This window comes from Narcine bancroftii, chromosome 8 (genome assembly GCF_036971445.1).
Source record: "Narcine bancroftii isolate sNarBan1 chromosome 8, sNarBan1.hap1, whole genome shotgun sequence".
NCBI lineage: Eukaryota > Metazoa > Chordata > Chondrichthyes > Torpediniformes > Narcinidae > Narcine > Narcine bancroftii.
This window is the reverse complement of record NC_091476.1, coordinates 153,096,207-153,112,231: the sequence shown is the minus strand read 5'-3', so window position 1 is coordinate 153,112,231 and position 16,025 is coordinate 153,096,207. Positions and strand designations below refer to the sequence as shown.

Here is a 16,025-nt window from a genome sequence, read left to right as displayed (position 1 = left end):
ATTTGAACTTGTTTCTGAAACCATAGCAATATCATGTGCTGACATCATAATTACATCCTCAGTGTGTCCTTAGTGATAGAATCTTCTGATTTTATTTCAGAGGTAAAGATTTGTAAGTGTTCAAATGTAACCCTGAGTTTCATGTAAGATTCATTGCCTGCATTTTTGACCAGTTAAGTTTAGACTGTTTAATTCTGAGTAAGATCTCATGAAACAATCTTACCTTCTTCTTACATAATTCAGGATTTAATTATCTCTATACATATACTGTAACTCTTTTTCTAACTCAATATCTACTGACGTAAAGCTTTAATTGTTTGAACTAAGCCCTAGTTATCTAGTGGGAGTCCAAATGGGAAATTAGCTGCTCAGCCACAAAGAGCATGACACTGTAAACCTTGTTCCCAATTTCCCACTGTACCTTCAGGAAAATGGTACAGGAGCCTAAAGACGAGCACTCAATGGCACAAGGACAGCTTTTTCCCTGCTGCCATCAGATTCTGGAATAATCAATGAATCAAAACCACTGCCTTACTTTTTGTGCATTAATTTTTTTAAAATTATAGTAATGTTGTAAGATGATTATAATATGAATGTTTCATCTATGATGCTGCCACGAAACACCGAATTTCATGACTTGTTCATGACAATAAATTCTGATTCTGGCTGGTTGCATCATTGGTGCAAAGGTGCCGATGCTCAGGACAAGAAAAAACTCCAGAGGGTTGTTAACTCAGCCAGCAACATCATGGGCACCAGTCTTCACTCCATCGAGGACACCTACAAGAAGTGCTGTCTTCAAAGCAGCCTCTATCCTCAAGGGCCCAGACCACGCCCTCTTCACTCTGCTATCATCGGGAGAAAGGCACGGGAGCCTGAAGTCGAGCACTCAATGACACAAGGACAGCTTCTTCCCCTCTGCCATCAGATTTCTGAATGCACAATGCAACACAGACATGGTCTTACTTAGTCTTTTTCTTTTCCTGTGCACTATTTTGTCTTATTTTGTAAGGTGATGTTTGCTGCTGCAAAACAATGAATTTTATGACATTTATGACAATAAATTCTGATTCTGATAGAGATCAGAATACCAGGATTAGTTACATGCTCTATTGATGATCAATTAACCAGACAGGTCAGGAATTAAGTCTTGCTTCTATCTCAAGTGTAGCTATGAGCAGTAAAATTGTGAAGTATACTTGGAGTGCCTTTTCTCAATGGACAAAAGACTATATTGGTTTCCATCCTATCACCCAGTCAGGAGGGTGTGTCTTAAGCTATTTAATCAGGAAAACAATTTTGCTTTCTATTGAGCTCTGATCACAAGACTTCCTGCATGTACCGAACAAATCTTGGGTAGCAGAATTCAATGTCTGCACAAGACTTTTAAACCAGTTCTAGTCAGATTAGTGGAGTAATTGTCTTCACCCTCTCGACCAAAGCAAAATTTCAGGTAAGAAAAGCTGATTGAATGTTTAACACAAGTCTATGGAAAGCTTTCAATTAAACTCTTCTGCTGCTTAGGTGCCTCGGGGATAAACTGTTGTTTGGTTTATAGCCGTGATAGCTCCCAAAAGCAAAGTGATGCGCAAAGTTGAATCATCCAAATTTAAAGCTGATGGGAGATGGATGGAGTGAGAGCAGCAGGGTGGTAGAGGGTGGAGAGAGGGGTACTTAAAAAGCAGGTGTGTGGGAAGAGGACTCAGGTGAAGCCCTGGGGGGGGGGGGGGGAGAGAGTGTAGAATAGGATGAAGGACAATGGATGAAGGAAGAGCTTTCAAGGAAAAATGACGAGAGAACAGACATGAGAGTGGAAATATGGTTGGGGAAGATGGAAAGGTAAAGGGAGTGGGAAAAGAACAGCAGGAACTGACATTTTACAGCACGAGACACAGAAGGACCATTTTAGTTTAAAAATGAACAATAACAACAGAGGACAATAGTTGGACATTTCTGACCATATACAATCAATATCAGGACTAACCAGCCATACATTGGACAATGTCAAATGATAACAACCATTTGCATGTTGGCTGAAAGAGAAGGGGGGGGTGGGGGGGTTTCTTTTTTTTCTTTCTTTTTTATATATATATATAAAATATAACATTCATGCTTTGTTTATTGTTATATATATATATTACTTATTATCTGTATTTTGAATGAATAAATAAAGTTTTTAAAAAAAATAATTTGAATGAACTTTGCACAAATTGATTACCACAATGGTGTGGCCAAGACTGGGCACTTTGCATTTTGCTCCATTTAGTTTCTCATCAATAATCTCGAACCTTATTTTCACTGATCCAGGAACTGATTAGGTTTTTTGTGCTCTCTTCCACCTTATCCCTTCTTCACATCTGACCATTCTTCCTATGAGAGCCTGGGACTGAGCATCATCATGGCCATTGAGGGGAGGGACACTGAGGTCACTTTATTTCCCTGCTCAGCTCAAAGTCAGTAGGCTGTTTCATCCTTATTCATCATCAGAATGTGCCCAACATAAATCTCAGTGAGATTTATCTGCAAAGTGCTGGATCAGAAAACGAGTCTGATAGTGAAATAAAAAATAATCTCTTTCACAACTACAGACCATTCCATTGTCTTTATGGCCAAATAATTATTTTTCATCAACACTCACTCTTGCAGTAAAAGCAGCAGCTAATTTGCACACATACAAGTGCAGTGGCAATCTGTTTTTCAGTTGATGCTGGCAGCAGGGCAGATATTGGAGTGCACACAAGAAAAGGATACAGGAAGAGGCCATAAGACCCCTTTTTCTGCTCAGCCACATAATAAGACCATGCCTGATCTTTTAGCTCAGTGCCACATTCCTGCACAACCTCTTGTCTTTTGATTTCTTTAACATTTAAAGATATATTAATGTGTTTTGAATATATTCAGTGACTAAACTTCCTTTCTTTTTCTTATTAAAATATTTGATTTGGTACTATTTAATATATAAACAATTAAATGAAACAATTATACAACGTGCAATATACTTAAAAATAAAGAAAAAATATTTCAAATATGAACATAATTCATATTGATAATTCTTTGGCTTGGCTTCGCGGATGAAGATTTATGGAGGGGTAAAATGTCCACGTCAGCTGCAGGCTCGTTTGTGGCTGACAAGTCCGATGCCGGACAGGCAGACATGGTTAAAATATAACATCAAACAAAAAAAAACTCAAAAGAAGGAAAGAAAAAATTAAGTTAAAAATTATTTTTGAATGAATTATAATTTTTTTTGAAAAATAAAGGAAAAGATTTACAAGATCTTTCCTTCTCTTAATTTTGTAAAAATTTTTTTAATCAAAAGTTGAGCAAAGGCATTAACTGTTATATCATTCACTTTAAAAAGGAAAAGGAACCCAAACCAACCAATGAATGGAGAAAAAAAGGACCCCCCCCCCAGCTCAAAATCCTGACCACTAAGCATGGTTAGGAAATGAGATGTGGAAATCAAGTGACATCAACCTGGAACTCGACAGAACCAAGGCACTTTGACGACCCTAACTCTTTAGATTATGGGTCCCACCTTTTTTGAAAGTTAATTTTTGAATCTTTAATAGCATATCTAATTTTTTTTAAATTTAGATAAGACATGGTATAATTTAGCCATTGTTTGTGTGTGTGAAAATGGAGTAATATCTTTCCATTTAATCAGAATTGCACGTCTGGCTATTAAAGAAGTAAAAGATATAATTCGACTTAATAAAATTCAATTCAATAAAACTTCATCTTCTTGAGATAGACTGAATAGAGCAATTAAAGGGCAAGATTCTAATCAGACCTTAAGAATCATTGATAATGTTTGAAAAATATCTACTAAACTTCCACACTTCTCTTGGGTAGAGAATTCCAAAAATTTGACACACACCAGGTAAAGCAATTTTTCTCATCTCTATCCAGAATATTCAACACCCTCGTCTGAAACTGATCCTTGACTGAGGACACTCCAGCCAGGGGAAACATCAACATATCTGTAGAACCACAGAACATTACAGCACAGAAACAGGTCCTTCAACCCTTCTCTCTATTCCATTAAACCTCATAAGAATTCTGAACATATTCATGAGCTTACCTCTTATTCTTCTTAACTCAAGAGGTACGTGCCTACAAGCTTAATCTATCCTCCATTATGTTATCTTCACTTTCTAAAGGAAGCCAACAATGACCAACAGATTGGAGCGATCTAATTCAACACGAGGTGAAACTCTTTATAGAACTCTACACCTGCCAAAGAAATCTTCACCGGAAGAGGTCAAAGCAGCATATAGGTATGACTATAAAGAATTTAATTTGATTTTGTTCCACTGTTACATTTGATCATGTTGGTTCTGTATCTTTCCTCTTTTTTTTCCAATCTTGCCACATTATCCTTGGTACTTTTAGCTTTTTATCTCAAGCAAATCGACCAACCTCACTTTTCAAGTGTTCAATAAATTTGAGCCTCAAAATTTTGGGTGGGAGCTTTCCAAATGCAAACCACCATCTTTATGAAAAAGTACTCTCCGACAATGGCCAGGTAGTATTCTAAGTTAAAATTTTATCTCCTTGTTCTGGACTCTTTCAGCTGATAAAATAGTTTATTATTTATTACATCATCAGTACCACTTGAACAATTTATGATTTGGGCTTGAGCCCTTCAGCAAAGTATGAAAAGATACATTACCTTGTTTCAGGCTTGGGCTCTTCATTAAGGTATGATAAAGGGCTCAAACCTGCAACATTGGATCTGTATATAAGATACACTGGTGTGACCTGCTGTATTTCTCCAGAATTGTGTTTTTACTTCAACCACCGTGTCTGCAGACTTTTGTGTTTTACTTACCTCAACTGATTTAATTGATGTTAGCTGCACTTCATCTGGAAAATGAAGGCTCTCCTGATGGACAAATTGTAAAACCGGCTACAGCGAATGCATTGAAATCCAAGGTGGTCCGGCAACTGACTTTACAGAGAAAGGGATTGGCTGACAGAGGCTCCTCACTAAGGGAGCGGTCGAATACCAGAGGGACCAAGCCGAGGGATCAGCCATTCTGAGTGAGAGAGGGTTCCAAAGTGTGGGGGCTGCACTGTGGGATGGAGAGGTCGCAGCAAGCAAGCATGCAAGGCCAAAGGAGGGACTGTGAAAAGGGAGCAGCCTAAACAAAGAAGGGGTCTGGCTGAATGAGTAGCAATATTGAAGGAAAGTCTGGGCTAACTCTTAATTACCTGATATATTCAATTAACTACTACCTGTCAAGTCTAGGATGTGGCAGATAATAAAGTTTTCACTGTAGATCAATAGCGACCAAACATCAAGCTAGAAAACTTGTCATGACTGTGTGACTTAGTGCTATATCAACAGCACCTATCACGGAGATAACTGAAAACAATTTAAATTTGTATGCTTCTTTTGGATATGTTTCTATTCAAAGACTGTCAGCTACATAAAAGGGACGCTCCTAAAAAAGAGGATGAGAAAAGCAGAGAGGCAATGAGATAGAGGGAGGGAATTCCAAAGCTTAAGCAGTCAGACATCAGTGAGGTGAAAGTACAATAATGTAAACAATGTGTGAACAGCTGACATTGGTAGGGAGAATTTTAAGAACGTTAAAAATGACAAGGACATAGTGACAAGGACATGAGGGACTTGAAGAGAAAGATGTAGAATTTCTAAATCAAGGTCTTTGAGAACGAAAATAGATCAATGTACAGAATTTAACGCGACTGTGTACAAACACCTATATTTTCTGAGAAGGCACAAGAATGTGAAAATGTGCATCAACAGGCTTAAAGACAGTTTCTTCCCTGCAGTCACCAGGCTCCTGAATGAACCTCACAGCAGGGTTATCATCCTTCTTGGTACTAATTGATCATTCTTTTCACTTGTAACTCCATACTCTGTAAATTGTACTCTTTGCATGGCTGTATGAATGTTAGACATAACCTTTATAGAAGAACCTTTGTCACAGTACTGGGTGTAATGTGATGCATTAACTTCAACCAATGGGCTTTATACAGTTAGAACACAAAGCCGAGTTTTGGATGGCTCAGATTTAGGGAGGGTGGAGGGTGAAATATTGTCTGATAGAATTGGAACAGTTTTACCATGAGCATTTGTGCTTTTGTCAAAGCATTATTTTGGTTGCTAGCGATTAGTCTGATTGGATTTCAGAAAGCTGGCACTGAGGTACCATCCAGATAAAAATCCAGATGACCCCACAGCTGTTGAGATATTCAAGGAGATAAACAGAGCCCACAGCGTACTCTCTGATCAAAAGAAGAAGAATATTTATGACTCATATGGTTCAGCTGGTCTGCACTTGGCCTCCATGCTAGGGGACGATGGGGAGAAATTCATGGCCTCACGGAGCAACTGCTGTGTGAAGGTAAGCTGTAGTGTTGGTCCTTGTGCCCAGTGCTGCTAATTCTACTGATTAGGCTTCTTCCACTCTGACCATAAAACTCCTATCATTGGTTGTTTGAGATAGCACGTCTCATGGCACCCACCATCCCATGCCATCTAAATGGTTCTTCGCAGTAAATCAAATAGCCATTTGTTTCCTCTTTAGTGTTGCCGTAAGGAGGGGGTGTGATAGCGAGGATGAGTCAGGCTTCAATCCATTCCCATTTTCCACCCTTCCTGAAAAGATTAAAGGCTGACAATGGGCTGCCCCCCCCCCCACCCCCACCCCAGCATCCCAGTCTAACAGTCATTGTCCATGACAAAGTTTAACTAGTGAGCCTGTCGCAACATCACAGTTTCATTCATGCCTGTCCTTGCCTCGACCAGTTGATTTGTTAGGCAGTTTCCATCCTCCAGGCCACCTGCAATAGGTAAGGGACTCTCTTTTGCTTCTCTTGTTCTGATTGTAAGGGGCACCGGCCAATTATGGCTACATCTAGTTTATTACATGACAATAAAAGAATCTTGAATAAGCCATTAAATACTGTTAACATTAAGTCTGCTATAAAAAGACACCTAGAGCAGTGGCTTCCAGTACTTAGCACATTGTAGATTTACAAGTCAAATGTAGGCAACTACAGAAAAACCCCTAGCATCCAGCACCAATTGGTTGCTTGAGATTGCACGGTGCATGATTAGTGCGCCAATTTTAAACCTGTATTTTTTACCTATGTATTATTCCTCCACCTTTTGCTGGTTGTTTGAGGTTGTGGGTTGCTTGAAGAACAGGAGTTTTACTGCATGCGATCTGTTGCCTGACTACTGGGACAAAGCCTTGGATCGACCGTGTACAACTCTGTAACTGCACATTGTCTTATAGCTCATGACCTACTTCTGTACGATCATCACATGCTTTTGTTGTTGCCTGTGTTGCTGTTACTGCTGTGGGAAATGTTTGCCAAAGAACAGTAGAACCACCAGTTTTCAAGAGGACAATCCCATGTACACAGGTGAGGAACGTTGTTGATCGTGATGTGCACAGATTAACCTTACAGCTTATTCAAAATGACCACTGGAATTTTGTGTAGAATTTTGACAAGGATATGAAAAGGATACAGTAGAAGTCAAAAAATCTGGACTGCTTGGGTCGGTCCAGATTTTCCGATTTTCTGGATTATTGGGCAAATTTAAGGAGGGATAAAGAAGAGATGAACAGGTACATTTTGATAGTTTATTAACAAAACATTTTTTCATATAAAATATAACGTACAAAAAAACCCCAAATAAATAGTTATTCGTTCATTTCCGCGCGGTTGCTTGTTACCACTGTGCACGCTTGCGCACAAAAGCCGGCTAAATTTTAAAAGTTTGAGAGTTTTCAAAAAGTATGGATTCTCAGGTGGTCCGGATTTCTGGGATCCAGATTTTTGGATTTCTACTGTATTTGTTTCTAGCAAGGGAATCCAGGATAAATTCACCAGAATGTTTCCCGAGATGGCGTAAAATTGAGTGAGATAGCTGTCTAATTTCTTGAGTCAAGAAGAATGAGAAGTAACCTCTTGAAAAAGTACAAAATTCCTGGAGGATTTGACAGATTAGATGTGGAGTGAGTATTTCCTGTAAGGAGTTTAGATACAGGGGGTCTCAAATAGGAAGTAAGCTGTTTAAGTGAAATGTTTTCAGTCAGAGGATGGGATGATGAATCTCCACTTAGAAGGCTGGGAAAGCTTCTTATTATTTGTTGATTAAAGGACTGGTACAGGTTGAGTACCCCTTATCTGAAATTCATGGGGCCAGAAGTAAAGGTAAAGGTTCCATTATTGTCATGTAATGCTACATTTAGAATGTTACATACATGAAATTCTTTATCTTTGTCTACCATGAGGCAGACAGAGAGTCTCCACTTTGTCAAAAGCCCCTCACAGAAATGAGGCCCCAGCAAGGAACAAACTCGCAACCCTGGAGCTATCACTGAGTTATCAGAGCCTTTTCAGATTTTGGAATAATGCGCTTAGGGTAACTAAGCAACAAAGTCACATCAGCAGAATACCTGAATCAGCTATTAAGCATCAACAACAAACAACAGCAGGCTTTCAGACCCCACCTATGATGCTGTGTTTTGACCAAAAAGTTACAATACACTCTATTTTTTTCAAGACAATCATGTTGCTGGTCATGTTACATTCAAACATGGGATTTTAGGAGGAGATGAATTTCAGATTTCACATGAAAATAATGTTTTGTACTTCCCAAAAAAAAAGCTTGATCTCTGCTTACAGAAGAAGATAAATGCACCACCAAATATTAGAAATTCTGCTGGACGGCTTTTTAAAAATGTTTCGTCCAGAGTTATCCCAGTGAATGATGCATTGGGGCTGGTGGTGATGATGGTTGGTAACAAACTGGCACCCACAGAGCATCAGAGCCCCACGTGGGCAAGTGAGGTCAAGTGGGGAACTTTCTACTTGTGGCGTCATGCCAGTACTCAAAATATTTCGGGTTTTGGAGTATTTCGGATTTCAGATTTTCGGATAAGGGGTAGTCAACATGTACTAGCAAATGACAGGCTAATAACTCCCTATTCTTCTTTGAAATATTTATTGTATGGAATTTACTATCTACTTGAAGGAAACTCAAGGTCTTATCTGACAAAAGGCAAATCCACTACTATAGCTCTCCAACAGTATTAGCTGCATTTTAATTCATGTATGTAAAGTGGGACCCATCACAGCCACAGACAAGATGAACCATGGCTTTGGGGTCGAAGATGGATCAGTTTAGGGAGTGAATTCCAGAGCTCACAGCCACAGACAAGATGAACCATGGCTTTGGGGTCTAAGATGGAACAGTTTAGGGAGTGAATTCCAGAGCTCAGGGTCTTGTTAACTGAAGGAAACATTTGATGGTGGGATAATTACAATTAGGAATGCTCAGGAACCCAGAAATATAAGTATTTTAGAAGGATTAGGTTGAATAGGTAAACAGGTAAAAAGACCACAGAATGATTTGAAAACAAGAATAAAAATTGTAAGTATAAGGGAGTTTAAGTGAAACCAATGTTTATAAGGTTCTAGACTTTGACTGGAGTCTTTTGCATCAAAGATCCAAGTGCTTTGAACCATGTCTGAATTCTTACTTAGTATAAGGCATTGTTTTAACGTCTTTACATTGAACATTTATTTTCTGTTTCAGATGATACAAACCCTATTCTGGTTCAATCGTATACTATGAACAGAGAAACTAGTTCCTTAAACCAAGAATTTGATCACAGCCAAAACACAGTTAAATAAGAAATAAGATGTTTGCTTTCAGTGGAGATTTAAGGCTGCTGCAACCCTTTAAAAACTGAGTAGAACTTTCAACATGAGTCACTAATCTCCATCATCTTGTACTTGATAAAAAAAATCTTAAGGGCTTGAAGCATAGAAGACCATTTGGTCCCTGAATTCATTACATCCACAGACCATGTTAAATCTTCTCCTCCATGGACTACAGTCATTCTGAGATGTAACTAAAATGGAATGAAGAGTATGTCCAAACCACGCATTTCCTCCAGTTTACAAATTCCAAAATTGCTATTGATATTACCAGTTCCATGTTCAAAGCCATTTTGAAAATAATCTTTTCTTTACAGGTTAGCCATGATCTTTTCCTTATTCTAATAACTAAGGAAACACTGATTTCTATAGAGCACATGACAAGATAAAGTTTGGTTTACTTGCTGACTGAGTACCCAGGCATCCTTTGTCCTCAAAGGTTAAATTAAATTGGATTGAGGGGTAGGATTAAAAATTCAATGAGACACCTTCAAACAAAACTGTGCTGTAAATTGAAAACTGAGTTATCGGAAGAAGAGTAAAATTTGCATATAGGAAACATCAGCTCATTTCCTGCCAGGATTTTTATTCTCCTTAGCACCTCTCTTCCAGTTAAAAAAAAAACTCCATTAACAGAAATAAAATACACAAAATCCATCTGGGGTGAGATCTTCAATCTCTGTGTTTCGAAAAAATCTAGTCACGTGCTCACAGAACAGTCTAATTTTACTAAATCCAATAAATCCTGAAACATTACCATTAAAAGAACCCATAGTCAAACTCATTTCTTGTCCTCACTGTGATCTGTTATCTTGCACATTCTTCCATATAACCTCGTACGTATTTATTCATTTGCTCATGGATATCAAGTCTGTAATTGACTTACTAGCCTCAGGTTGCCTTCCAGACTGCTTCTGTTGATTTGTCTCACCATTTGCAGGGTGTTGCTCTCTGCTGCACCATATTGTTCAATCTCTACACACGGGGGTGGGTGGGAGGCTTCACCTGCTTTTCCTTCATTTGCAGCATTCCCAAAGTGTGGGGATTCAAAGGTTGCATTTATTTTCTCAATGAGATTTCTTTGAAGGAAACCTTTCCCTGAACTCTTCTGAACTCTGGGGGTACCCTCCCTTACCCCACTTCATCCTTGCAGCATCCTGAAAATATGATACTAGCATCCAGCCATGATAATGTGTAGTTTAAAAACACACAGAAATGCTGCAAGAACTCAGCTGGTCATGATATATTACTGACATTTCAGGTCTGATCTCTTCTTCAAGAAATAAACAAAGAGCAGGATGGCATCAGAATAAAGTCTGTAAAGGGGGAAGAGGAATCCAGACCAACAAAAGGTGTTAATTGAGATCCTCCGGCATTTCTATGTGTTCTTACTGCAATCACAGCATCTGCAGACTTTCCTGTTTCACTTTGATAATGTGTAGCTCAGCCAGGAAGAAGCAGCAGGTTCCCTTTCTTATTAAACTTTGGATGGATATTTTTAACAAATCTGTCATATTTATTGAATTCATTTCCACATTTGCTGTAGTTGGTGTGTACACTTCTGATGCTATGAAGGTGCACTGAGAACACTGGCCATTTAGATCAAGAAATCACAGAGAGACCAACATAATGTGCCACTTACATTAAGAAAGATGGTAGACATCCAGTTAATTCTTTACCTTCCCTCCAAGTCCATCTCCACTGCCGTATTGTGTTGCATTACATAATGTTTTAGAACCAGAATTCTTTCTTTCCTTGGAAATAAAACATAAAAATCTGTAGACACTGTGGTTGAAGTATAAACACACAAAGCTGGAGAAACTCAGCAGGTCAAAAAGTGTCCTTTATATACCAAATATACCAAAAATACATAACCGACATTTCAGGCTTGAACCCTTTTTTAAGGTATGGGAAAATGTTGGCAGGCATCTGAATAAAAGAGTGGGGAGAGGCATGGCTGCAAAAGCAGGAGGTAATAGGTGGAGAAGGGAGGGAGGGGACAGCAGCAAGCAAGGGGATGAATGATGGCTGGGTGAATAGAGAGGGAAGGGGAGAGGAGAGCCAGAAGGGGAAGAGGAGAGCAGGTGAGCAGAAACCTAAAAAGTCAACATGATGGTGAGAATAGGTTTGCAGGGTTCAAGAAATAACAAGTCCTGGACCCGTGTTAGCAGTAATCAATAGACTTTATTTACATGCAGGGGAATTCTCCAGCATTGTCCATGGCTCGCAACCTGGAGTGGAGCTCAGGGACATCTCAAGGCCACAAGAAAGAGATTTGCTCCAGTGGGCTTTATACTGCAGCCAGCTAGTGTGTGTGGGGGGGGGGGGGGGGGAATGGGGGCAGCTCAAGTGCGCCAACGATACCTATGCATGTCAGCCTCACCTATGAGTGCATCTAACCTTGATTGGCAGGTAAGGAGCCTTCCAACCTGTTTCTCTTGAGAGGGGTCAGATGACTGTCCATACAACACTAACCAAAAGGGAAAATCTTGTTTTGGTGGGAAAATATTGCAGCAAGGAGAGTTCTCATTCTTTTTGGCCAATGCTTCCATTGGGATCTGTAAGGTCAACCTGAGATTGTAGACTCGACCTTAGTTTACTAACTCTTCCACAGACAGCAACTCTGAGAGTCCAGTGTTACTTAGATTTAACATCACCTGCCTGAACAGAGTCTTCAACTCATGACTTCATTCTGAATCAACTTGATAAAAAGATGCCTGGAGTCACTTTCATGAAAATGAAACCTCAGGTAAGTTCCTCCCCAGTTCCCTAAGGGTTATAAACAATGCATAAATGAACACGCTTTCCCCTCTTAACCCCAACATATCAAATAAAACTGGAATCACAAGGCACTAACTGCAGAGATCTCCAGCCTCGATGAATCATTCTGGCTCATTCCACATTCAGACTACCTTCTGAGCCAAAGTATTACCCCTCATGTTATTATAAAATCCCTCCTGATTCACCTTAAATCTGTGCCCTCTAGTTCTAGAATTATCTACCTCATCTTCTACAACTTTTCTAACTTAATGGCATCCTCCTTAAATTTAGACACCTCTTCTTAATCCCATCATATCAATCAGAGCTATGTGCTAGTGGCTGGAAATAGTCATTTACAACTCTCATGTATATGAGGATCTCTGCAATATTTATGTCTTTAGTTTGCTTCTCCAAAAGATGTCTAATTCTTGATCACACAATTCTTGCCAGCTTTCCTTTTCTCCACTCTTGAAGCAGATGTACTCCGTATTAAACTTTCTAGATGTAACATTTGGGGTAACATTTGGTGAAGTTTTCATTGCACATTTTTATATTTAAAACATTTAAATATGAAACCTAAAGAGAATACATTTGTAAGAAAAGGGCTCATTCAACAATGAAGAGTCTGTGCAACGTGTTTCCAGGGAAGCATTTGCACTAATTTTGATATTGGAGTCTTTACTAATCCTTGAAAACCCAAATGGATTCAATGAATAAAAGTGGCATTTAACTTTACAAAACTGTGCGAACAGCCTGTATTTCCTATATAAATTTGATACTTGGTGATTCAGCAGTCAGCCTATTATTAATCAGCACAGGAGAAGGTTAGAACAAATCTTGAGTTTATATTTTGCAGTCACTGAGTAAAAGAAATCAATGTTTCTTATTATACAGGAAAGTATTCCATAAATTTGTGAACACCAAGGGTCCACAAAAAAAAAAGATAAATGACCAGTTAGCCATTTATACATGGGTTCAATATTGTGCAAAATATTCCTCGGGAGTTAGGACATAAAGTTAAAAAGGACTTCCAAGGTGGTAATCCAGGACTACCAGTGCCATAACCCAGTGAAAGTAGGAATCTGGACAGATACACTCTCTCTTCCCGATGAGATATAGACTTACCTTTGTTTTTTGATTTCACGGTTTGAGTCAAAAGCTACAAAATGTATGTAACCCTCAAGATAAGATGATCAGATTTTTTTTCAGTTTTCTTTTTTTTTAATAGGTTAGGTAGGTTTATATTTTTTTATTGTCTTTTCTGTCTTCATCCAGGGCAGTGGAGGGGGGGACCATGTTTATATGGTTTGAAGTTTTATCTTTTTTTTTTAATTTTTAATTTTCACACTATGAACTATACTGACCAAAATACACACAAACATTTCCCTCTTGAATATACACAGTGTCATTTTCTCCCCTTTTTCCCCCCTCCCTTCCCTCCCTCCTTCACCTCCCCCTCCCCACTCACTCAACATTTAACATATATGATACATTAAACCCATTAAACAATGTCATCACACAATGAAAATAAACAAGAAATTCATGTCCTTCTCTTTTACACACTGGGTCAGTTCATTTCGTCTTCTCCTTCTGTCATTTTAGGCAGTGGAGGTCCGCGGTAGGACTTCTCTGTTGTGTTCCATGTACGGTTCCCAAATTTGTTCGAATTCTGTGATGTTATTTCTTAAATTATATGTTATTTTTTCCAAATGAATATATTTATTCATTTCTATGTACCATTGCTGTATTCTCAGGCTATCTTCTAATTTCCAGGTTTACATAATACATTTTTTTGCTACAGCTAAGGCTATCATAATAAATCTTTTTTGTGCTCCATCCAAATCGAGTCCAAGTTCTTTACTTCTTATATTACTTAGAAGAAAGATCTCTGGATTTTTTGGTATGTTGCTTTTTGTGATTTTATTTAATATCTGGTTTAGATCTTCGCAAAACTTTTCCACTTTCTCACATGCCCAAATTACATGTACTGTTGTTCCCGTTTCCTTCTTACAGCGAAAACATCTGTCTGATACTGTTGGGTCCCATTTATTTAACTTTTGGGGCATGGTGTATAGCCTGTGTAACCAATTATATTGTATCATGCGTAACCTCGTGTTTATTGTATTTCTCATAGTTCCGGAGCATAGCTTTTCCCATGTTTCATTCTTTATCTTTATGTTTAGATCTTGTTCCCATTTTTGTTTGGGTTTACAGTTTGTTTCCTCGTTCTCTTTCTCTTGCAGTTTGATGTACATGTTTGTTATAAATCTTTTAATTATCATTGTGTCTGTCACATATTCAAAATTGCTTCCTTCTGGCAACCTCAGCCTGCTTCCCAATTTGTCCTTCAAGAAGGTTTTCAGTTCGTGGTATGCAAATATTGTACCATGAGTTATACCATATTTGTCCTTCATTTGTTCAAAAGATAATAATTTATTTCCCAAAAAACAATTTTCTATTCTTTTGATCCCTTTTCTCTCCCATTCTCTAAAGGAAAGGTTATCTATTGTGAAAGGGATTAGTTGATTTTGCATCAATATTAATTTTGGTCATTGATAATTTGTTTTATTCCTTTCTATGTGAATCTTCTTCCAAATGTTGAGCAGATGGTGCAGTACTGGTGAATTCCTATGTTGCACCAGCTTTTCATCCCACTTATATAGTATATGTTCAGGTACCTTCTCCCCTATTTTATCTAGCTTTAATCTGGTCCAATCTGGTTTTTCCCTTGTTTGATAAAAATCTGATAGGTATCTTAATTGTGCTGCTCTATAATAATTCTTAACGTTTGGTAGCTGTAAGCCCCCTTGTTTGTACCATTCTGTTAATTTATCTAGTGCTATCCTTGGTTTTCCCACTTTCCATAAGAATTTCCTTATTATTTTCTTTAGCTCCTTGAAGAATTTCTCTGTTAGGTGATTTGATAACGATTGAAATAGGTATTGTATCCTTGGGAAGATATTTCTTTGGCTTGGATTCACGGACGAAGATTTATGGAGGAGTATGTCCACGTCTGCTGCAGGCTCGTTGGTGACTGGCAAGTCTGATGCGGGACAGGCAGGCACAGTTGCAGCGGTTACAAGGGAAAATTGGTTGGATGGGGTTGGGTGTTGGGTTTTTCCTCCTTTGCCTTTTGTCAGTGAGGTGGGCTCTGCGGTCCTCTTCAAAGGAGGTTGCAGCCCGCTGAACTGTGAGGCGCCAAGATGCATGGTTGGAGGTGATATCAGCCCACTGGCGGTGGTCAATGTGGCAGGCACCAAGAGATTTATTTAAGCAGTCCTTGTACCTCTTCTTTGGTGCATCTCTGTCTCGGTGGCCAGTGGAGAATTCGCCATATAACACGATCTTGGGAAGGTGATGGTCCTCCATTCTGGAGACTTGACCCACCCAGCGCAGTTGGGTCTTCAGCAGCATGGATTCGATGCTTGCGGACTCTGCCAGCTCGAGTACTTCGATGTTGGTGATGAAGTCATTCCAATGAATGTTGAGGATGGAGCGGAGACAGCACTGATGGAAGCGTTCTAGGAGCCGTAGGGGACCCATGATTCGGAGCC

General features: G+C 38.9%; 1 protein-coding gene across 5 annotated transcripts; it reads left to right on the top strand.

The window, feature by feature from the left end:
* The first annotated feature begins 82 nt into the window (after nt 1-82).
* LOC138741901 (dnaJ homolog subfamily C member 5-like) lies at nt 83-10,495 on the top strand. Of its 5 annotated transcripts, none has more exons than XM_069896128.1 (6): nt 83-143; nt 3,913-4,018; nt 4,164-4,280; nt 6,164-6,377; nt 7,275-7,404; nt 9,587-10,495. In XM_069896128.1, exons 3-6 carry the CDS (start codon nt 4,174-4,176, stop codon nt 9,682-9,684), a joined length of 549 nt encoding a protein of 182 aa, XP_069752229.1. In that variant the 5' UTR covers nt 83-143; nt 3,913-4,018; nt 4,164-4,173; the 3' UTR covers nt 9,685-10,495. The 5 variants fall into 5 exon arrangements, with proteins under 5 accessions (XP_069752229.1, XP_069752232.1, XP_069752228.1 ...); XM_069896129.1 differs by lacking the exon at nt 83-143 and adding an exon at nt 152-172; XM_069896130.1 differs by lacking the exon at nt 83-143 and adding an exon at nt 1,304-1,453.
* The last annotated feature ends 5,530 nt before the right edge of the window (nt 10,496-16,025 follow it).

Bases quoted from the DNA above. Each gene is read 5' to 3' on its own strand.
- LOC138741901 (XM_069896127.1), top strand. The intron at 4,281-6,163 runs GTATGACTATAA...ATTGGATTTCAG, and splicing joins GAGGTCAAAGCAGCATATAG to AAAGCTGGCACTGAGGTACC. The intron at 7,405-9,586 runs GTGAGGAACGTT...TTTCTGTTTCAG, and splicing joins GGACAATCCCATGTACACAG to ATGATACAAACCCTATTCTG.